Source organism: Loxodonta africana, chromosome 3 (genome assembly GCF_030014295.1).
Source record: "Loxodonta africana isolate mLoxAfr1 chromosome 3, mLoxAfr1.hap2, whole genome shotgun sequence".
NCBI lineage: Eukaryota > Metazoa > Chordata > Mammalia > Proboscidea > Elephantidae > Loxodonta > Loxodonta africana.
Genome location: NC_087344.1, coordinates 117,584,857 through 117,608,495, shown reverse-complemented (window position 1 = coordinate 117,608,495; position 23,639 = coordinate 117,584,857). Strand labels below are relative to the sequence as shown.

Here is a 23,639-nt window from a genome sequence, read left to right as displayed (position 1 = left end):
AGATAAACGAATTTTAAAAAGTGAAAAGCCTAAGAATCATGTGGGACTCTATCAAGAGAAATAACCTACAAGTGATTGGAGTACCAGAACAGGGAGGGATAACAGAAAATACAGAGAGAATTGTTGAAGATTTGTTGGCAGAAAGCTTCCCTGATATCATGAACGATGACCAGATATCTATCCAAGATGCTCATTGAACTCCACATAAGGTAGATTTTAAAAGAAAAGTCACCAAGAAATATCATGCTCATACTTGCCAAAACCAAAGATAAAGAGAGAATTTTAAGAGCAGCTAGGTTTTTTAGGGATAAACAAAGAGTCACCTACAAAAGAGAGTCAATAAGAATAAGCTCGGACTACTCGGCAGAAACCATGCAGACAAGAAGGCAGTGGGGTGACTTATATAAAAAACTGAAGCAAAAAAATTGCCAGCCAAGAATCATATATCCAGCAAAACTGTCTCTCAAACATGAAAGTGAAGTTAGGACATTTCCAGATAAACAGAAGTTTAAGGAGTTTGTAAAAACCGAATTAAAACTACAATACTAAAGGGACTTCTCTGGTTAGAAAGTCAACAGTACCGGATATCAACCCAAGACTAGAACACTGGACAGAGCAATCAGATGTCAACCCAGACAGAGAAATCACAAAAATAAGATAAAAAATGCTCAAAACAGGGAAAAAGCAATGTCATTACGTAAAAGAAGACAACATTAAAACAATAAAGAGGGACTAAGAAATGTAGTCATAGATCTTTCATATGGAGAGGAAGACAAGGCATTATAAAGAAATAAAAGTTAGGGTAAACTTAGAAAAATAGGGGTAAATATTAAGGTAACCATAAAGGAGACTAACAATCCTACACATCAAAATAAAATATGAGAAAAAAAATACAGACTCAGCAGAAACAAAATCAACTACAGCGGATAAGAGGAAAAGACAATATGTAAAGATAAACTATTCAGCACACAAAAAATTAAGTGGGAAAAAGAAACTGTCAACAACACACAAAAAAGACATCAAAATGATAGCACTAAACTCATACCTATCCATAAATATGCTGAATGTAAATGGACTAAAAGCGCCAATAAAGAGACAGAGAGTGGCAGAATGGATAAAAAAACATGATCCATCTATATGCTGCCTACAAGAGACACACCTTAGACTTAGAGATACAAACAAACTAAAACTCAAAGAATGGAAAAAAAAAGACATCAAGGATGGAAGAAAGAAATTCATAGAAGCCAATGAGAATGAGAACACTTCCTATCAGAACCTTTGGGACACAGCAAAAGCAGTGCTCATAGATCAATTTATATCAATAAATGCACAAACATCCAGAAAAAAGTAAGGGCCAAAATCAAAGAATTATCCCTACAATGTGAACAAATAAAAAGAGAGCAACAAAAGAAACCCACAGGCACCAGAAGAAAGCAAATAATAAAAATTACAGCAGAATTAAATGAAATAGATAACAGAAAAACAATTGAAAGAGTTAACAAGAACAAAAGCTGGTTCTTTGAAAAAATTAACAAAATTAATAAACCATTGGCCAAACTGACAAAAGAAAAACAGGAGAGGAAGCAAATAACCCAAATAAGAAATGAGATAGATATTACAACAGACCCAACTGAAATTAAAAGAATCATATCAGATTACTATGAAAAATTGTACTCTAACAAATTTGTAAACCCAGAATAAATGGGTGAATTTCTAGAAACACACTGCCTACCTAAACTAACACAAACAGAGGTAACCCAGTGCCGTCGAGTCGATTCCAACTCATAATGACCCTATAGGACAGAGTAGAACTGTACCATAGAGTTTCCAAAACAAAAAGTTGTTTTAGTAGAACAACTAAATAAACCCATAACAAAAGAAGAGATTGAAAAGGTAATTTAAAAACTCCCACCAAAAAAATACCCTTGCCTGGATGGCTTTACTGTAGAGCTCTACCAAACTTCCAGAGAAGAGTTAACACAATTACTACTAAAGTTATTTCATAGGATATGAACAGGCACTTCACTAAAGAAGACATTCAGGTAGCTACCAGATACATAAGGAAATACGATCATTAGCCATTTAGAGAAATGCAAATCAAAAGTACAATGAGATTCCATGTCCATCAAGACTGGCATTAATACAAAAAACACAAAATAAATGTTGGAGAGGTTGTGGAGAGACTGGAACACTTATACACTGCTGGTGGGAATGTAAAATGGTACAACCACTTTGGAAATCGATTTGGTGCTTCTTAAAAAACTAGAAATAGAACTACCATACGACCCAGCAAGCCCACTCCTTGGAGTATATCCTAGAGAAATAAGAGCCTTTACACAAATATATGCACAGCCATGTTCATTGCAGTATTGTTTACAATAGCAAAAAGATGGAAGCAACCAAGGTGTTCATCAATGGATGAATGGATAAACATAGTATATTCACACAATGGAATACTACCCACTGATAAATAACAATGATGAATCTGTGAAACATATCATAACATGGAGGAATCTGGAAGGCATTATGCTGAATGAAATTTGTCAGTTGCAAAGGGACAAATATTGTATGAGACCACTGTTATAAGAACTCGAAAAGTAGTTTAAACAGAGAAGAAAATATTCTTTGATGGTTACGAGAGTAGAGAGGAAGGGAGGTAAGGAGGGAGGGAGTTTTCACTAATTAGATGGTAGATAAGAACTATTTTAGGTGACGGGACAGGCAGCACACAATACAGGAGAGGTCAACACAACTGGACTAAACCAAATGCAAAGAAGTTTCCTGAATAAACTGAATGCTTCCAAGGCCAGCGTAGCAGAGGCAGGGGTTTGGGGACCATGGTTCCAGGGGACATCTAAACAACTAGCATAATAAAATCTACTAAGAAAACATTCTGCATCCCACTTTGGAGAGTGGCGTCTGGGGTCTTAAACGCTAGCAAGTGGCCATCTAAGATGCATCAATTGATCTCAACCCACCTGGATGAAAGGAGAATGAACAACACCAAGGACACAAGGTAATTACGAGCCCAAGAGACAGAAAGGGCCACATGAACCAGCGACTACATCATCCTGAGACCAGAAGAGCAAGATGGTGCCCGGCTACAACCTGTGACTGCCCTGACAGGGAACCCAAGAGAGAACCCCCGAGGGATCAGGAGAGCAGTGGGATGCAGACCCCAAATTCTCGTAATGGTCTGCCTGAGACTAGAAGAACCCCAGAGGTCATGGTCCCCAGACCTTCTGTTAGCCCAAGACAGGAACCATTCCCAAAGCCAACTCTTCAGACAGGAATTGGACTGAACTATCGGATAGAAAATGATACGGGTGAAGAGTGAGCTTCTTGGATCAAGTAGATACACATGAGGCTTTGTGGGCAGCTCTTGCCTGGAGAAGAGATGAGAGGGCAGAGGAGTTCAGAAGCTGGCTGAATGGACACAAAAATAGAGTAGAGGGAAGGAGTGTGCTGTCTCATTAGAGGGAGAGCAACTAGGAGTATATAACAAGGTGTATATAAAGTTTTGTGTGAGAGACTGACTTGGTTTGTAAACTTTCACTTAAAGCACCATAAAAATTAAAAAAAAAAAAAATTTGCTCTATGTGTGTGTTTACGTGATAATCTGACATTATTATTAGGGAAAGTAATTTGGGAAAATAAAATCATTATGGAGTTAATTTTTTTTTCAGGAACAGAGTTTTTATATTAAGAGTATCATCAAAGAGACTTTGAAATGTTAACACATTTTTCCTTCCATTCTAGTCTCTCACAGAAATTTTATTGGATGAGGATTGTCCTACAGCAATTTTTCCAAGCAAACCTTGTAAGTGGCTACTAATTTACCTCAGAAACACACAATCTACCAAGAAAGTGTTTAATTCATTTCCCTTATTCCACAACTGAGGAAATTAAAGACAAGAAAGTTTCTGTGATTGGCCCAAGGTCCCAAAGTTAATTAGGAGAAGAGCCAAGTTCAAAACCCAGGGCTACTTCACTGGAGCTCTGATTTTTAGGTTTTGGTTGCATAAACATACTAAAAATGAATGAGATTTATTTTTAAAAGCCCAATCAGATTGATTATTTGACGCTCTCTGGGCAGTTCAAATCTGCTAGGTGCTCCTTGGAAACTCTATGGGGCAGTCCTATTCTGTCGTATAGAGTCACTAGGAGTCAGAATCGACTCGATGGCAGTGGGTTTTTTTTTTGTTTTGTTTTGCTTTCGGGCCACATAAGTACACATACAGACCCACACATACCCCTAAATTCAACCAAAAAGTTTGTTTAGAATTGCCTGGGGTGTGAGAGGGAGGGACATTTACTTGTCTCTATCATTTGAAATTTAAAATATCTATATATCTCATAAATGAGACAATATTGTATTTCTTTAAAATTGAAAGCTTTATTAAAACGGATACTCTGTTTATAAGAAAATGATATAATTACTCATTTTCTTTTCCGACAGAGAAAAAGCTTTATAAAAACTTTATTCAAAGTAACCACCCCTCCCCACAAAAAAAAGAAAAAGGAACCATATTAAATGTCCGAGAGCAAGGAAACAGTTAAATAAATTATGATACATTCAAAATGAAATAGATTAAAATCATTAAATATGATATTAAGTATTATAACAGCATGCACAGGTGTTTAAATAAAATGAAAATGATTATGTGCATTACAATCACAAGTAAGTATAAATTAAAACAAACAAAAAACTATTCAAAGAAAAAGATTGGACAGAAATACACCAAAATATTAAGTGGTTGTTTTGGAAGTGAAAAAGTATGGACATTTTTTTTTTCTTTTTATATTTCTCCATTTTTCCATAATGAGTATATATTTCTTTTAAAATGGAAGAAAAGCAATTAATCATCAGGTTGATTAGAAAGTTAGGGACCATTGAAGCAGTTTCCGTCAACCACACATCCTACCAGCTCCCATCACTCTTCTCTGGGTCATAAAAGACCCTGAAGCAAAGATTTAGGTCCCACAAACAACAGCATTTCCCCCCAAGAAGCCCTGGGCAACAGGTGCTTGTATCCAAGAACAGTGTTATAAATTTTCATGCAAAAAGGTAAAAATAAACCAATCATTAATCACCTAAGATATAACATGCATAAGGCATAGTCTCTGCTTACAAGTAAAGTTTGGTTAAATCATACAATACAAAAATGTATGTTGGGGGAACAAAAATGAATGAGGCATAGTCCCTCACAGTCTAATGAGGAAGACATAAACATTGCATTCAACTTGTATTCCCCCTAACAGGGAATTAAGAAAAGTATGGTACAAGGGAATATTTTGCAGGTAATGAAATTCAGTCAATAAAAAATTTATAAAAGGAAATAGAAAGGAATATTAAGAAAAAGAAATAAAAACACTGCATGTACTATGTAATTGACTAAAAAGAAAAATTAGAAATTTCTTATAGAAGAAAGACTTGAAGAAAATTCACCAAAACGTTAATACAGTTCACTGTGGGTGATAGGAAACCCTGATTGCATAGCGGTTAACTGCTATGGCTGCTAACCAAAGGGTTGACAGAATCCACCAGGAGCTCCGTGGAAACTATAGGGCAGTTCTACTCTGTCCTAAGGGTCGCTATGAGTCAGAATTGACTTGACAGCAACAGGTTTACAGGTGGGTGATAGGACTATGTATAGTTTTGTATCTTTCTTCATAGTTCTTCTATTTTTCAAATATACTATGAGCATATTTAGTAATTGAAGCTTATCGAATGGATGAGGTTGCCCAGGAATAATATGTAGAACACAGCAGACAGAAAGGCAGAAGAAGAGCAAGAGAGAATCTGGTCATGTAGGCCAAGGGAAAATTTTCAAAACGTCAAGGGGTGTCTATCATGTCAAAGGCTCAGAAAAGTTAATTCAACAGCAAATAATTCCTGAGTTCTACTGTGTGCCAAGTACTCTTCCGGGTAATAGGTTCAAGCAAGTTGAAGACTGGAAAATATTTGGAAGCTTTGGTAATTAGGAGGTTATTGGGAGCCTAGGAGGACATTTTCAACGGCATGGTGGAGGCAGAAATCTGATTAGATTGAGAGAGAGTGGATGCAGCTAATAGAGGTTACAGTGTCAAGAAATTTGCCAGAGGAGGGAAGGAAAGATCAAGAGAATGATAGGGACTAACAGGCTCATACATGTTACAAGGGCAACAGAAGCTGAGGTGGGTGGACAAGAGAGTCTTTTAAGCTGGAATAGTCAGGAAAGGCTTTATAAAGACATATTTCTTCTTTTCCTACATCAAGCACTTAAATACTTTCAGGTTTAAACTCCATATGAACCCAAGCAAATCTGTGATGCTTCCTGTAAGAAAAAATATGAAAACAATCCTTTTCTTATTTCCCTTACCTCTTCAGTTAAAATTGGGTTTTAAAAATATTTTTAGTAATCCTTTTAGGAAAGGATTCTACATAATCACAACAAGTGTATAGAAAATTGAACATAGTTAATTCTTCCCAGAAATTATGTTGGTCTACAAACTGTGGGCCTCTTTAGTCAACGTCACAATTTCCATTTCCACCCCACCCAAAAAAAAAAAAGTGAAAATGAAAAAGCTGCAAGAGAGACAATTTATTAAGACTTTACAAACAATTCGATTGTCTTAGTAGCCTACATTTTGAGCTCATTCTTATTTCCCAAGGAATTATTCACAAATCTCCAGATTTTCAAGGTTTTATTCACAGAGTATCTAAGATTTTTTTTTAACTAACTAAGCTCATCCAGTTATACAAGCAAAAGTTGCTTTTTATTAAAATATGTTTACCATGAGTGATCTGTATCAGTGTTACTATTTTAAAACCTGTGCTGTGCATCTTATTTATGATTACTTGATGAATGTATCATTTATAAAATCATCAACAAGTTTCAAATGTCTTCAGATTGTGATCTTATTAGCTTCCTATTTTGGTCTTAGGACCATCAGAAAATCTTCAGATCATCAAGTAATGGGCAATTAGCTATCTGCACTGAGCAATTTATACATTGTGTACAGCAAGACTTTGATTATAAATAACAAAGCTTAAGAATAGAAAGGACATCGCGAAGGAAGAAGTAAAAAAAAGTGATTACCATAATTTTAATTATTTTTACAGTTCTCCAGAGATGTTTCCCTGCCTTCTCTACTGACAACGGCACTTTGACAGTAGGAAATAAGACAACTTTCGAGGATGGAAGTGGAAAGACAAGAAATGTTATGGAACTCAGGGCAGCTGCAAAGTATGTTTGTTTACACTTCCATTCTCAGTTTTGATGCATCCGTTTATTGTACCCAAGACTAAAGCTCCCATTAGGCTAAGGGTTATAGGAGAAGAGTTATATATTATTACGAAATGTACATGTCAGTGTGGTTTGGAGTACTTGGTATACATGTATTAAGAAACACATGTAAAGAGGGAGAAACCAGAATAAATTAGAAAGAATAATGTGCAGCACCCAGTGTTTTTCAAAATGGTTAATTTTTTTGCTATCAACAAGTATAGAAATGCGACATCAAGAAAGGTATTGAAAGATCTTTATATAATTTACTTTGCGAATGAACATGAAAAAAAAGTTTTTAAAACACCATGGTTTTTAAATAACTGAAATAACGAAACTGCCAGATGTTTTGAAAGTTTTTTGAGTTAAAAAAGGAGACACAGTAATGACAATGCTGTTTCGATGCTGTATCAATTTTTCTCTCTTTTTTTTTATTGTACTTTAGATGAAGATTTATAGAACAAACTAGTTTCTCATCAAACAGTTAGTACACATATTGTTCTATGACATCAGTTAACAACCCCACAACATGTCGACACTCTCCCTTCTCGACCCTGGGTTCCCTATTACCAGCTTTCCTGTTCCCTACTGCCTTCCAGTCCCTGGCCCAGGGATGGTGCATCCCTTTAGTCTTGTTTTGTTCCATAGGCCTGTTCAATCTTTGGCTGAAGGGTGAGCCTCAGCAGTGACCTCATTACTGAGCTTAAAGGTTGTCTGGGGGCCATACTCTCAGGGTTTCTCCAGTCTCTGTCAGGCCAGCAAGTCTGGTCTTTCTTTTTCATTTTTCTCCAGTTCTGTCCAGGACCCTCTATTGTGATCCCTGTCAGAGCAGTCAGTGGTGGTAGCCAGGCACCACCTAGTTTTACTGGACTCAGTCTAGTGGAGGCCGTGGTAGATGTGGTCCATTTGTCCTTTGGACTAATCTTTCCCTTATATCATTAGTTTTCTTCATTCTTCCTTTCTCCTGAAGAGGTGAGAAAGGTGAGGTATCCTAGGTGGCCACTCACAGGCTTTTAAGACCCCAGACGCTGCTCACCAAAGTAGAATGTAGAACATATTCTTTATAAACTATGTTATGCCAACTGAGCTAGATGTTCCCCGAGACCGTGGTCACTACAGCCCTCAGCCTAGCAATTCATTCCTTCAGGGAGTTTGGATGTGTCTTTGGAGCTACCATGACCTTGCCTTGGCTGTATCAAATTTCTGTGTTCTACATGCAGTCCAGAAAATTTTCTTTCTCTCTCTCTAGGCTGTGCACACAGCAGTGCTACACATTATTGAGAAGTGTTTTTTGCCGAATAAACACACAGGGTATTATTGCATAATTTGTTGTTGAATTAAAAATAAAAAATGAAAATATTTTTAAAAATGCATTTCTCTTTCTTGAAAGACCAGCAATCTAGGTAGAATAGTGCAGCTCCTGCATGTTTAAGATATGATAACAACATGGATGCATTTCACAAATATAAAACTGTGAAAGAAATCATGAAATAATAATACAATATGGCTCCATTGATAAAATTCAAAAACAAACAGAACTAAATAAAATTGCCCAGGGATTCATATATAAGTCATAAAACTAAGAGGAAAAGTAGAAGATTATCACAAAGGTGAAGATAGTGGTTACTTTTGGAGACCTGTTGCCAACGAGTCGATTCCGACTCATAGCGACCCTATAGGACAGAGTAGAACTGCCCCATATGGTGTCCAAGGGGCGCCTGGTGGATTCAAACTGCTGACCTTTTGGTTAGCAGCCATAGCTCTTAACCACTAAGCCACCAGGGTTTCCACTTTTGAGGAAGGGAGGTATAACTGAGGCACCTGGGAGAAGGGGATGACAATGTACTACTTCTTGAAATGGGTGGGCTGTAGTTATACCAGTGTGTTCACTTTGATAACTCCCCAAACTGGATGCTAATCCTTTGTGCACTTTTCCATATGTGCCCCATCATACCCTTCTGCTACAGTGCTGTCAGAGGATTAGGGAAGGACTTTTTAAAAAGTGCTGCATTAGAGGAATTAAGGGTGATGTTCATTTCTGATGCTATGGATTTTGAAAGTTAAAAGCTGATCATTAAATTCTGTTCTTACAGTGAAGTTTCTGCAGTATTGAGACCATGTTGTATACATTGAAAAAAAGAGCTGTTTATCATTTTTGAACCGTGCTCTCTGTGTGCGTCTGTAGCCACCCATGCAGGGTTATCAAAGTGGCATTTCATAAAAAAAAAAAAAAAAAAAAAAAAATTTTTTTTTTTTTTCTGGCTAGGAAAGGAGTCACTACTGGCAGATGGTTTCTACAAACCTGCTTTGAATAGCAGCTTGCAAATTTCTTTTTATCATAATAACATTTCTGTGTAATGACAGTAAAAAAAAATCTAATTGATATTTTTCTTCTTTGAATTAGTGGTGTCAATAGACTCCTTAAAGGAAGGTCAATTGGAACAAAGGTGTTTGAAGACTATTCAACATCTTGGTTTTGGATTCTCACGTAAGTGAAAGTGTACAGGTATTTCTTCGCCAGTCCCATTCTGATTTTCGGTCTGTGGACGTCTTTCTTCAAGTTATTTGTTCTTATTTGTGAATAAAAGATTGACTCAGGTTGCAGTTCCTGCCATTTTCTTTTCAGACGCGGTGAAGATGGGTGTGAAGATATTTGTAAATATGTCCAGTGTAGCAGAAAGTTATAAGAATGTAAATGTTTAATTTTATTCATTAAATTACTAATGAAAATGCTCTTAGAAACATATACTTCAAGTCACTTGCAACCATATTCGTCGTACATGTGCTTCTTACTTCAGATTGACATGGTGGTAGTGCTGTTATTTCTCTGGTTCTCTTTTATTCATTTGCCCCTCCCTTGACATCCCAAGGATCATTCTTATTTTTTAACACATCTCTTCTACATAATGACTGTTACGATCATCCTCAAAGGTCATTGTTGTGAGAAGCTGAAAGAATACATGAAGGGAAGTGGAGATTAAAAATTTTCAGACATAAGATTTGCATTACTAGAAAGATGAGGGAAAATGCAGTCACTCTACTAGGCCAGGTAAATGTGTAGACATATCTAAGGCTGTCATTACCATCTGGCTCTTGTGTCTTCTTCCAGCGCTTAAAGCATCTATTGTTTCCCAATGATCAAAGAATAAAGTTATGCTTCTTCAAATATTTACAAGGCCATTTACAACCTGGCCCAACTTACCTCTACCTATGTTCCATGATTAACTCTATATTCTAAGCACATCGGACAATGTACCCATTCTTATACTGTGTATCCTGGCATATTCTTCTTCGTCCTTCTAGACAACTCTACCTCATCCTTTGAAATCAGCTTTAGTGTCATTTATGAAGCCTTTCCTGACTTCTTCAGATACAAATAATTACTTCCCTCTCTATGTTCCTCTTATCCATTGCGTGTGCGTGTATATAGACCTATTCATACACACACATTCCTATCTTCTATATAGCAACTTGACTTTTTCTTCCTGATGAACAATGAAGCCTTGACCATGGTAACTATGTCTAATCCATCTTTATTTTTCTGATACCTAATATGGCACCTGCAATGTAATAGGTACACAGAAAACGTGGCTTTAAGAAACAGTTATTAAAAAAAAAAAAAGGCAGCAAGATAGATATGTTTAATTACAGGATGTTTATTAAAGCTAAATGATATTGTGTGTAAAATACTAGTGAGTAGTTTATAGATGTATAAAATTAGATAGTTTTGTACGATTTTACTCTTTTTGATGCTTTGCCTTAAACAATCACAATAATTACTTTTAAGGGTTAAGAAATATCTCCATAGAGGAGATTGTAGTCTATATTTGACAATAGTTGAACTGATTCCACTATTTTCAAACCCAAATATCCCTGGATAATTTCCTTGTTTCTTTTTTATGTTGCCTTTTCCACCCTTACCTGAAAAGATGTACATTATGATAGACTTTCCTGCCCCTCCATCCCATGACACACACTGAAACCCTCTCCACCCAGGCACTACCCATACCGCTAGAACATAAACATCACCCTTTATTTTCAACTGTTCTGCTCCTATCTATTTTATAAATATGAAGTCACAGTACCACTCTAGTAGGGCTTAGTTTATTTAGTTATTTTTGTGATTTATTTTATTTTTGTTTTTGTTGTTGACAATATACACAGTAGAACATACACCAATTCAAAAATTTCTACATGTACACTTCGGTGACATTAATTACATTCTTAAGCTGTGCAACTATTCTCACTCTCCTTTTCCAAGTAGTTCCTCCACCATTTAACATAAACTTACTGCCCTCTAAGTTTCCTATCTAATCTTTGAGTTGCTGTTTTCAATTTGATCCCAGAAAGATAGATTTTAAAAGAGCATAATGCCCAAGGCAGACATTCTCTACTAGTTATGCTTAACTATTGTTTGGTTTTAAAAAGACGTCAGGGGGTATTTTTGGTTTAAGGTTTAAAGAGTATCTCAGGGCAATAGTCTCAGGGTTGACTAGAATTTTTACACAGGAATTTCAAAAGCAGAATAAACAGGCTTTTTTTTTTTTTTTTCACCTCTGATGTTTTTGGATATTTCCGTGGGACTGTGCCATAGAACGGCCCTTCAAACATATTGAATAAGCATCAAAGTATCTGTGATTTTTAAGAGGTGATGGCTTCTGAAATTAAAACATAGGCTCTGCAAGACTATGATCTGAACAGGTACTTCAATCCATGCTGTCATCTATTCAGTGAGAGTAATTATTAAGATTAAAAAAAAAGTAATAACACTGAGACAATAAACTCAATAAACGTACCAGTCTCTGTCTTGCTATGCTTAGAAACTTGGAAATAGCACCAGAGGTGTCAGTTCTTAGGAGAAGAGTCAGTCAAGTTTCCAATCTTAATGAGTTCTCTTTGAGGAAATTACATCAGAAGAATCCAATATGACCTTAACTGAATATGGAGAAAAAAGAATGTTCTCAGGAGCCCAGACAAACGCAGGAAGAAACTAAAACAAGTAGAACAGTCATGCTATTGATTGGTCGAGAAAGCAACTCAGCCCAGGAGACACAGAAGCCTTACCCACAGATCACTGGGGACCTGAAATAGAGGTCTGTGGATGTCAGGCACCACAAACTGCTAGAGCTAATTAGAGCGTAGTGACAATGAGCAAAAAATCATGGGTTTAGGAACTGTTATTTTTCTTGTCTTCCTATCCCTAAGATTCTTCGCTTACTTTTAGACAGTCATCTTGCAGAAGGTTTTCATTAGTCACCAGGTAGATAGATCAGCACAAATTCATCATGAATATATTTTATAATTGATCATCTAGTAGATAGGTGTTAAGGAGCCCTGGTGGCACAGTGGTTAAGAGCTTGGTTGCTAACGGAAATGTCAGCTGCTCTGCAAGAGAAAGATGTGGCAATCTGCTTCCAAAAAGATTTACAACCTTGGAAACACTATGGGGCAGTTCTACTCTGTCCTACGGAGTTGCTATGAGTCAGAATCAACTCAACAGCAGCGGGTTTGTTTGTTTTTTATTATTATTATTTTTTTTTTTTTGGTTAGATGGGTATGAAAACAGAAAGACAGAAAGAAAATGGCACTATGACAAATAGTTCAAAATTGTAGGTTGCAGGAATTGTGTTTTTCCTTGAACAGTAGTGATTGATACTAGACTTCACTTTACTTAGACACACAGCAATGTCTCCTGTATTATAAAGTCCCTGATGGTCCTATGCTTTAACATGACAATCTTCATAGAAATCATTGTTTTTATTTTTTTTTTAAAGCTACAAATGTTTCTGTAGTCAGGTTAAAATAATCCGAGAATCATTTTGAATAGAAAAAACTGATGTTTTGTTTTTGTTATATTTTCAGCACACTGACCGCTGTCTTTGTTGTGGGCTTTTTCCTCTAGGGGCCTGATTATCGCAATGGTCCTTAGCTGGATGTTTTTGATACTCCTGAGGTACATAGCTGGACTCCTCTTCTGGATCTTCATGTTGGGTGTGCTTGGAATTATAGGATATGGTAGGTATCAACCCTTTTAAAACAGTCAAGTGTCTGAATAACCTTTTTCCTTTCAGTTGCCATTAGTGATTACCACAAAACATTCACTTGTGGTTGATTTAATTTTTCTTTACAAAAAAAAATGTTAAACTGAGAAAATATAATTAGTACATTGTCTCTATAACTTTTTTCTTCTTTTTCTGGGAAAAAAAATGCTATAAGAATGTTCCACTCTTTTCCATACCAGCCTTTGATCTCATGCCTTGTGAGTATAAAGAAGGAGAAAAAAAAAAATCTCTTTTAGATCAATGAAAAACATTTCAGGCTTTTTTTTTTAATTCCTTTAACTTTTCTGTCTAATCAAAGGGCCATCTGCATAGTTACAGAAATGTAATATATTTTTCTCTTTCATCCCAGATGGTACTTTTAGTCTAGGTACTCTTACAACTTTTAATAATCGGTCAGTACTCCACAATGGGAGCCCTGATGGTGAAGTGGTTAAGAGCTAGGCTACTAACCAAAAGGTTGGCAGTTCGAATCAACAAGCCACTTCTTGGAAACCCGATGGTGCAGTTCTACCCTGTCCTATAGGGCAGCTACAAGTCAGTATTGACTTGATGGCAACCAGTTTGGATTTTTGGTTACTCCACAGTGAGGCATCACCCTCTAGAGTCAAGTATTCTGAATTACAATTATTGGATGGAGAGTTACTTTATTTCAAGATTGAAATTTGGTCACTAACTCAAATTCCCATAAAAGCAATACATGTAAATGCTAAAAGAAGGAATTAAAGCCCCTTCCATGGAACCAGTTGCAATTGAGTTGATTGTGACTCATGACGACCCCATGTGTGTCAGAGTAGAACTGTGCTCCATAGGGTTTTTAATGACTGATTTTTTGAAAGTAGATTACCAAGCCTTTCTTCTGAGGCTCTGGGTGGACTCAAACCTTCAACCTGTGGGTTAGCAGCCAGGCATGTTAACTGTTTGCACCACCCAAGGACTCCCTCCCATGGAGCAGTATATCACTTATGGCAGTTTCATTTCAATCTTCTAAAAAAATGTATGGGCCAGTATATGAGTTTTTGAGATGTTTCTATTCAAAAGAATTACTTCCCCTATAATACTATTTGGATTGACAACCCAGTTTTATGGTAGCAGAAACTAAAAGTAACAATCTCCTATTTCTCTGTCACTCAGAGAAAAGAGATTTATACATATTAGCATAAGAATGTTGTTGAAACCCCCAGGTTCTGTACTTAGCATGGGTTCTAATCCCAGCTGCACAATTTAAAACTGGTAACTTTGGAAGTTTCCTTATCTATAACATTAGTACAATAATGGTATCTCCATATTAGAAAGTTGTGAGATCAATCAAATGGAATAGTGCATATAAATCTCTTACAACAGTGTCTGCAACACAGGAAGCACTCAATCCATTTGTACTGAGTTATTGTTACTGTCCTCATCCTCATTGTCAATGAGTTTCTAAGCAATAGTTCAGGTCTCCTCAGGCACTCCTTATCTGCTCCTGCTACGCAGATCTTCATAATCTCACCGGGGCTTCCTCTTGGAGCACAGCCAGGTAACATCAGATGTGGGTCAACCTGATGGAGAAACACAGAGTCCAGTCCCTTAATCAGAAACTCCGAAAGAAAGCTTTTTGTTTACAAGTCTTGTTTTTTGTTCCTGTTTGGAGCTCAAAGTAACCCCTATCCTTTGTCACTGGAAAGTCTGGGATGTGATTCAATCACTCCTTTATCGTCATCAAGAAGGAAGGGCAGGACAGAGTAGTAGGGAGAGGGGTCCGGGAATCATGATTTCAGGGAACATCTAGGTCAATTGGCATAACAAAATGTATTAAGAAAACATTCTGCATCCCATTTTGATGAGTGGCATCTGGGATCTTAAATGCTAGCAAATAGCCATCTAAGATGCATTAATTGGTCTCAACCCACCTGGAGCACAGGAGAATAAGAACACCAAAGACACAAGGTAAATATGAGCCCAAGAAACAGAAATGGCCACACACACCAGAAGCTCCATCAGCCTGAGACTGGAAGAACTAGGTGGTGCCCAGCTACCACTGATGACTGCCCTGACAGGGAACACAACAGAGAACCCCTGATGGAGCAGGGAACAGTGGGATGCACACCACAAATTCTCATAAAAAGACCAGAGTTAATGGTCTGACTGAGACTGGAGGGACCCCAGAGGTCCTGGCCCCCAGACCTGCTGTTAGCCCAAGACTGGAACTATTCCTGAAGCCAACTAACTCTTCAAACAGGTATTGGACTGAACTATAAGACAGAAATTGATACTGGTGAGGAGTTAGCTTCTTGGCTCAAGTAGACACATGAGACTAGGTGGGCAGCTCCTGCCTGGAGGTGAGATAAGAAGGTAGAGGGGGACAGGAGCTAGTTGAATAGACACAGGAAATACAGGGTAGAGAGAAAGAGTGTGCAGTTACATTAGGGAGAGAGCAGCTAGGGTTACACAGCAAGGTGTGTATAAGTTTTTGTATGAGAGACTGACTTGAATTATAAACTTTCACTTAAAACACCATTAAAAAAAAAATGACGGCTATATCCAGTGAGATTTATTATAAGAAATTTCAGGCCCTTCTTTGGAGCAATTTATCAGGGCTCTGCTCCCATGAACTCCCTCCTTTCTGGGTGAGGGAGCTGGTAATAAAATAAGCTTATGGGTTTAACCTGAAGAAAAAGAAGAAAGAACAGTAAAATGTTATTCACTTCACCAACTTATGCAGCAAGAAAAATCTGAGATTGGTTATACTTTAGCCTTGGCAAGGCAAAAGAGAGAAAGATGGTCAATATATAAAAAGTACAGATAAAACTATCAAATTTAGCCCCCTATGTTTTCTTTATGTACTCTCTAAGTGATGCTGACTCAGCAATTAATAGTGTGGCAAGGAAGCTTGAAGCTATTCATTGGGTGAAGAAATGTGGAACTAGGTTGGGAAGTCTAAGTAAATAAGACTACATATAACTGACCTCTGCTACTTTCTTGGGCAGCTGACTTTCTGCTATCATGGGCACTAGGAAACCACCATTTCCGAATGACAGCAGCCAAACACTAGGGCAAAGAACAAGGTGAAAGTGTCATGTGGAGCAAAGAAAAAGCCAGGCTATATGTTGTCCAGTGCCCATTTCAGCAGTGGAACAATTCTCACCGACCAGAACAAGTTAAGAAGTACACAGGAGAGGCCATATAACACTGAGGCTATGAGCATGGATTTGGAGAATGTATAAGGTGCAGTCTCAGGTTCACCACATATTAACTATGTGATCCTCTACAAGGACAAAATCCCTCGAATTCAGTTTCCTTATTTATGCAATAGAAATCTGTGAGTTTTAAACAAAATAATGTACATAAAGTACTTAGAAAACTGCCTTGCACATGGTAAATGTTCAGTAAATAGTATCTATTGTTGTTGTTGCAGTATTATTATTAAGGAAAGAGGACTTTAAACCAAGGGGTCATAGTTTTAAAATAATCTAGGGCAGAAGAGGAAACCTCGGTGGTGCAGTGGTTAAGTGCTACAGCTGCTAACCAAAGGGTCGGCAGTTCAAACCCGCCAGGCTCTCCTTGGAAACTCTATGGGGCAGTTCTACTCTGTCCTATAGGGTCGCTATGAGTCAGAATCGACTCGACAGCACTAGGGTTGGTTTGGTTTTTGTCGGGCAGAAGAGAGAAAGGAAAAGAAAAATAAATCGAAAAATGCTGCTGAGACTTCCACATCCACCAGTATGAGGGAACTAAACAGTCTGAAGGGCCTTTCTTGCTACAAAACAATGACATGAAGAATAATATTGTATTATGTTGCATCACACTGTATTGTATTGTTTTTATGAGTTTGCAAGAAATATCTCCAAAAGGAAAAATATTTTAAAGCCATGAGCTTAAATCCAATTGGTATGAGCAGGAAGCACATATGAAATGCTGAGTTGACCATACTAATACTGGAATCAGGAGTCTAAGACCTGAGCCAGCAGCTGAGTAGGGGATCAGATCTGTAACTCTTGGAGAAAGCCTAGGATCCTGGAAAATGCCTAAGGTGGCCCCAGTTTGGTAGTAGTTTGGCTCCCAGCAAAACAAATGTAAATCCCCTCTGAATCAAAACACCCTTAATTTAGACTACTAGGTCTCTACTTAGTAATCTAAATTAAGGGTGCTTTTTTTTTTCGGTCTCTACAGATTAAAACTCAACAAAGTATGAGTCACAATTAAAGATGCAAAGCAATAGTCAAACATGAGAATCAACAGAAACTATAAACAACAGATTGAGGTCTCAAAAAAATTCAGATGTTGGAAATAACAGATATATAAGATGAAATGCCATGTATAAAATATTTAAAGAATTAAAAATAGTCACAAAAATATGAAGATGAACCAAACAGAATGCTTAAAAGTAAAAGATATGATTGTTGAGATAAAAAATAAAATAAACTTAAACAGAAAAATAGATTTAATGAACTGAAAAATGAACCTGAAGTAATATCCAAAATACAGTAGAACGTGACAAGGAGACAGAAATATGATCATGTAGTTAAGAGAGATAGAGGCTAGTTTAGAACCTTCTAACCTATGTCAGCCATATTTGATAGTTTTTGGCTGAGAAAAAATGAATCCACAGATACAGGAAGCTCTAATTATGCCAAGGAGAGTAAAAGAATAGAAATTCTTATCTATTCGTACATTGATTTATTCAACAAATGTCTATTGAGCAGCTACTGTGTCAGCACTATCGTACATAATCTTTTGAGATACAACAGTAAACACGCAATTAAAGGTCCCTGCTCTCTTGATGCTTGTAGTCTAAGTAAATGATATATTAGAAGGTGACAGTTTCTATGGAAAAAGAAAAAGTACAGCAGATAAGGGAGGACTGAGAGTGCCATGGTAAGCAGAAGGGTGAAAATCGTAGTATTAATCAGGTAAGCCTTTTGGAGAAGAGATCTAAGAAAATACTTGAAGGAAGCAATGGAGTTAGCTAGTGGAAATGAGGGGGAAAAAGCTGAGGAACAGAGTGGTTAAATAACTTTCAACGATATATAGCTAGTAAGTAAAAAGCTATGAGTCTTACCCTGTCAGCCTTGATTCAAAGCTCCTGTTCTATATTATACTGCGAGTAATTTGAGAATAGGACTCCCTGGGTGGTACAAATGGTTAAGTGCTAGACTGCTAGCCGAAAGGCTGGCTGTTTGAACCCATGCAGAGGCTCTTCCAAAAAATCACAGCCTTGAAAACCTTATGGAGCAGTTTACTCCGCACACATGTGGTTGCCATTGAGTTGGAATCAACTCGATGGCAACAAACAATAACAAGAAGAATGTCTAAATGGCATGAACAGCTATTTCACAGAAAAGTAAATAAGAATGGTAAATAAGCACAGGAAAAGAGCTCAATTTCATCACTTAGCTGAGAAATGAAAATTAGAACCACAATGTAATACCATTTCATGCCTGCCATATGGGCAGAAATTAACAAGTCTTGCTAATACCAAACATTGGCAAGGATGTGGATCTATAAGAATTTTTATACATGCTTTTGAGTGAGTACCCTGGGACACCTCCTTGAAAAATACAGCATTATCTCAAAAGTTGAACAATTACCATACAATCTAATAATTCCACTCCTAGGCGTACACCCTTAAACTTTTGCATAGAGGCCCCAGAAAAGCAAAGCATTTTTGAAGAAAAAGGACAAAGTAGGAGGCCTCACACTACCTGATCTTCAAACCTACTATACAGCCAAAAACAGTCAAAACAGCCTGGTATTTATACAACGACAGACACATAGGCCAATAGAACAGAATAGAGAACCCAAATATAAATCCATCCATCTATGGTCAGCTGATCTTTTACAAAGGACCAAAGTCCATTAAATGGGGAAAAGACAGTCTTTTTAACAAATGGTGCTGGCAAAACTGGATGTACATCTGTAAAAAAAAAAAATTAAACAGGACCCATACTTCACACCATATATAAAAACTAACTCAAAATGGACCAAAAACCTAATATAAAACCTAAAACAATAAAGATCATGGAAGAAAAAAATAGGAACAAGGGGCACTAATACATGGCATAAGGAGAAGACAAACCATAACTAATGATGTGCATACACCAGAAGATAAACTAGATAACTGGGAGCTCCTAAAAATTAAATACTTATGCTCATCACAAGAGATCACCAAAGAGTAAAAGGAGAACCTACAGACTAGGAAAGAACTATGGCTATGACATATTCAACAAGGTCTAATCTCTAAAATCTATAGAATACTTCAACACCTCAGCAACAAAAAGACAAATAACCCAATTAAAAAACAGGCAAAGGATAGGAACAGACACTTCACCAAAGAAGACATTCAGGCAGCTAACAGCCCATGAAGAAATTGATCATAAGCCATTAGAGAAATGCAAATCAAAACTACAATGAGATATGGTCTTGCCCTGACATTACTGGCACTAATCAGAAAAAAAAAATAGAAAATATCAAATGTTGGAGAGGTTGCAGGGAGATTGAAACTCTTATGCAGTGCTAGTGGGAATGTAAAATGGTACAATCACTATGGAAATTGCTATGGTGCCTCCTTAACAAGCTAGAGATAGAAATACCATACAATCCAGCAATCTCACTCCTGGGACTATATCCTATAGAAATAAGTGCAGTCACATGAATAGATGTATGCACATCCATTTTCATAGCAGCACTATTCACAATAGCAAAATGATGGAAACAACCTGGGTGTCCATCAACAGATGAATGGATAAACAAATTATGATACATACAGTGGGATATTATGCAACGATAAAGAACAATGATAAATCCGAGAAACATCTCACAACATGGATGAATGTAGAGGATATTATGCTGAGTGAAATAAGTCAATCACAAAAGGACTAATATTGTATGAGAGCACTATTATAAAAAACAAGAAAAGGATTACACACAGAAAAAAACAATCTTTGTTATGATGGAAGGGAGGGTGGAGAGGGAAAATCATTAGATAGTAGACAAGTTAACTTAAGTGAAGGGAAAGACAACACACTATATAGGGGAAGGCAGCACAACTTGATCAAGGCAAAGTCATAGAAGCTATCTAGGCACATTCAAACACCTTGAGGGACCCAGTTACTGGAGCTGAGGGCTGAAGATCATGCTATCAGGGGACATGTTAGTCAATTGGCATAACGTAGTTCATAAAGAAAATGTTCTACATCCTACTTTGGTGAGTAGTGTCTGGGGTCTTCAAAGCTTGCAAGTGGACATGTAAGATGCACCTAGTAGTTCCATCATATTTGGGACAAAGGAGAATGAAGAAAAAGACACAAGGAAAATATTAGTCCAAAGGACTAATGGGCCACATGAACAACAGCCTCTACCAGCCTAATCCCAGGAGAACTAGATGTTTCCTAGCTACCACCACTGACCGCTCTGACAGGGATCACAATACGGGGTCCTAGACAGACAGGGAGAAGAATGTAGAACAAAATTCAAATTCACAAAAAAAAGACCAGACCTATTGGTCTGACAGAGCCTGGAGGAACCTTTGAGACTATGAACCCCGGCACCCTGGAAACTCAGAACTGAAGTCACTCCTGAAGTCCACCTTTCAGCCTAAGATTAGACGGGCCTATAATACAAACAATAACACACATGAGGAGCGTGCTTCTTAATTCAATCAAGTATACCAGACCAAATGGGCAGCACCTGCCCAAAGGCAAAGACAAGAAGGCAGGAAGGAACAGGAAAACTGGACAAATGGACAAGGAGAATCCAGGGTGAAAAGGAAAAGGGGAAGAATGCTAACACATTGTGGGAATTGTAACCAATGTCACAAAGCAATTTCTGTATAAATTTTTGAAGGAAAAACTAATTCACGATGTAAACTTTCACATAATAAAGTAAGAAAAGAAACTTTTGCATGTATGTACCCCAGACCATATACAAGAATATTCATGGCAACACTATTTGTAATAGAAAAATACTGGAAACAATTTATATGCCCACCCATTCATTTTACAGACTTACCTTGCTTTATTGTGCCTCATTTTATTGTGCTTCAAAGATTCTATGTTTTTTCGAAACTGAAGGTTTGTGGCAACCCTGCATCAAGCAATTCTACTGGCACCATTTTTCCAACAGCTCGTGTTCACTTTGTGTCTCTGCATCACATTTTGATGATTCTCATGATATTTCAAATTTTCCATTATTACTGTATCTGTTATGGCAATGTGTTATCAGTGATGTTTGATGTTACTGTTGTAATTGTTTTGGGGTGCTATGAACTCTGCCTATATAAAATGGCAAACTTAATCAATGAATGTTGTGTGTGTTGTGACTGCTCTATCAACCATTCCCTCATCCCTCTGCCTCTCCTCAGACCTCCCTATTCCCTGATGAACAGCAATACTGAAATTAGGCCAATTAATAATCCTACAATGACCTCTAAGTACTCAAGTGAAAGAAAAGTCACACATCTCTTACTTTAAATCAAAATCTTGTGAGAAAGTTTAGTGAGGAAGGCCGATATACGGTGAAAGCTAGGCCTCTTGCACCACTTAACCGAGCTGTAAATGCAGAGGAAAAGTTCTTGAAAGAACACACGAATGATAAGAAAGCAAAACAGCATTATTCCTGATATGGAGAAAGTTTTAGTGGTCTGGATAGAAGATCAAACCAGCCACAATATTCCCTTAAGCCGAAGCCTAATCCAGAGCAAGGCCCTAACTCTCTTCAATTCTATGAAGGCTAAGAGAGGTGAGGAAGCTGCAGAAGAAACTGCAGCACATTATCCAGAAGATCTAGCAAAGATAATTGATGAAGATATCTACACTGAACAACAGGTGTTTCAATGTAGACAAAACAGCCTTATATTGGGAGAAGGTACCATCTAAGACTTTCATAGCTAGAGAAGAGAAGGCAATGCCTGGCTTCAAAGCTTCAAAGGACAGACTGATTCTCTCGTTAGGGGCTAATGCAGCTTGTGACTTTAAGCTGAAGCTAATGCTTGTTTACCGTTCCTAAAATTCTAGGGCCCTTAAGAATTATACTAAAACTACTCTGCCTGTGCTCTATAAATGGAACAACAAAGCCTGGATGACAGCACATCTGTTTACAACATGGTTTACTGAATATTTTAAGCCCAGTGTTGAGAACTGCTGCTCAAAAAAATGATTCCTTTCAAAATATTACTGCTCATAGACAATGCACATGGTCACCCAAGAGCTCTGTTGGAGATACACAAGGAGATTAGTGCTGTTTTCATGCCTGCTAACACAACATCCATTCTGCAGCCTATGGATCTAGGAGTAATTTCAACTTCCAAGTCTTATTATTTAAGAAATGCATTTCATAAGTCTGTACGGCAACAGGTATAGCTGCCAAAGATAATGGTTCCACTGATGGATCTGGGCAAAGTAAATTGAAAACCGTTTGGAAAGGAGTCACCATTCCAGATACTATTAAGAACATTCATAGCTCATGGGAGGAGTTCAAAATATCAACATTAACAGGAGTTTGGAAGAAGTTGATTCTAACTCTCACTGGTACAGGTTTCAGTAATGACAGTCACGAGGGTCTTCATCCGTCCAACATATCTTACTATTTGCTAAATGCTAAAAGAAAAAGATAAGAGTGGAAAGTATGTGGGTCTTTTGTGACCTGTTTTTATTAGTTTATGTGAAGGCTTCCCTAAAAGATGTATTCCAAGACTGTCCTAGCTATTGTCTTTTTATCTCAGGGCCCGGTTGATGTGTTCTTGTGAATCCTTGTGAGTACAGCTGCAGCTGGGTCACATTCTCTATGCTTAAGGGTAGGGAATAATGGCTACAATATTATCCCTTAAATCATTCCCTCCTTTTGATTGGAGATTGGAGATAACACATCGATGAACAATACCCAGACTTGGTTGAGCTCCTAGATGGTAGCCATGGCAGGCTCTTTATACTCATGGTGCTGGTTTTTCACCAGATACCATCTGGTTCTTCACCAGGATCTTAACTACGAGTGATGTTCTCATCAATTTCATTGCCAAAGTGAGCAGGCTCAGTGTACACCAACATTTTAGCCTGAGACCTTCTTTTGCCTTTTAAGTGTGTAAGACAATAGAAGATAAGTTTTATTATGCTTAATACTATCAAGATACAGACTAAGAATATTAATACTCCTCGAAAAAAAATTTTTTTTTTTGCAATAGTGATCTAGTCCATGTATTTATTCCTGATGGTGACCAACCAAATGTTCATTATTGAATACATGATTAGCAAGATAATACAGGATTGACCTCCTGTTGGAGGTCACCACTTAATCTCTTTAGAACATTCTAAGTGTTCTTCCTAAGGGCAAGCTGCCC

The 23,639-nt window shown here is 37.4% G+C and overlaps 1 protein-coding gene across 1 annotated transcript in view; it reads left to right on the top strand.

The window, feature by feature from the left end:
- SLC44A5 (solute carrier family 44 member 5) overlaps positions 1-23,639 on the top strand; it is a 66,429-nt gene that overhangs the window by 6,713 nt on the left and 36,077 nt on the right. The window contains exons 3-6 of the mRNA XM_010591187.2: positions 3,760-3,820; positions 7,106-7,229; positions 9,673-9,756; positions 13,171-13,283. Coding sequence (XP_010589489.1) covers positions 3,760-3,820; positions 7,106-7,229; positions 9,673-9,756; positions 13,171-13,283 — 382 coding nt within the window. The remainder of the gene's footprint in view (positions 1-3,759; positions 3,821-7,105; positions 7,230-9,672; positions 9,757-13,170; positions 13,284-23,639) is intronic.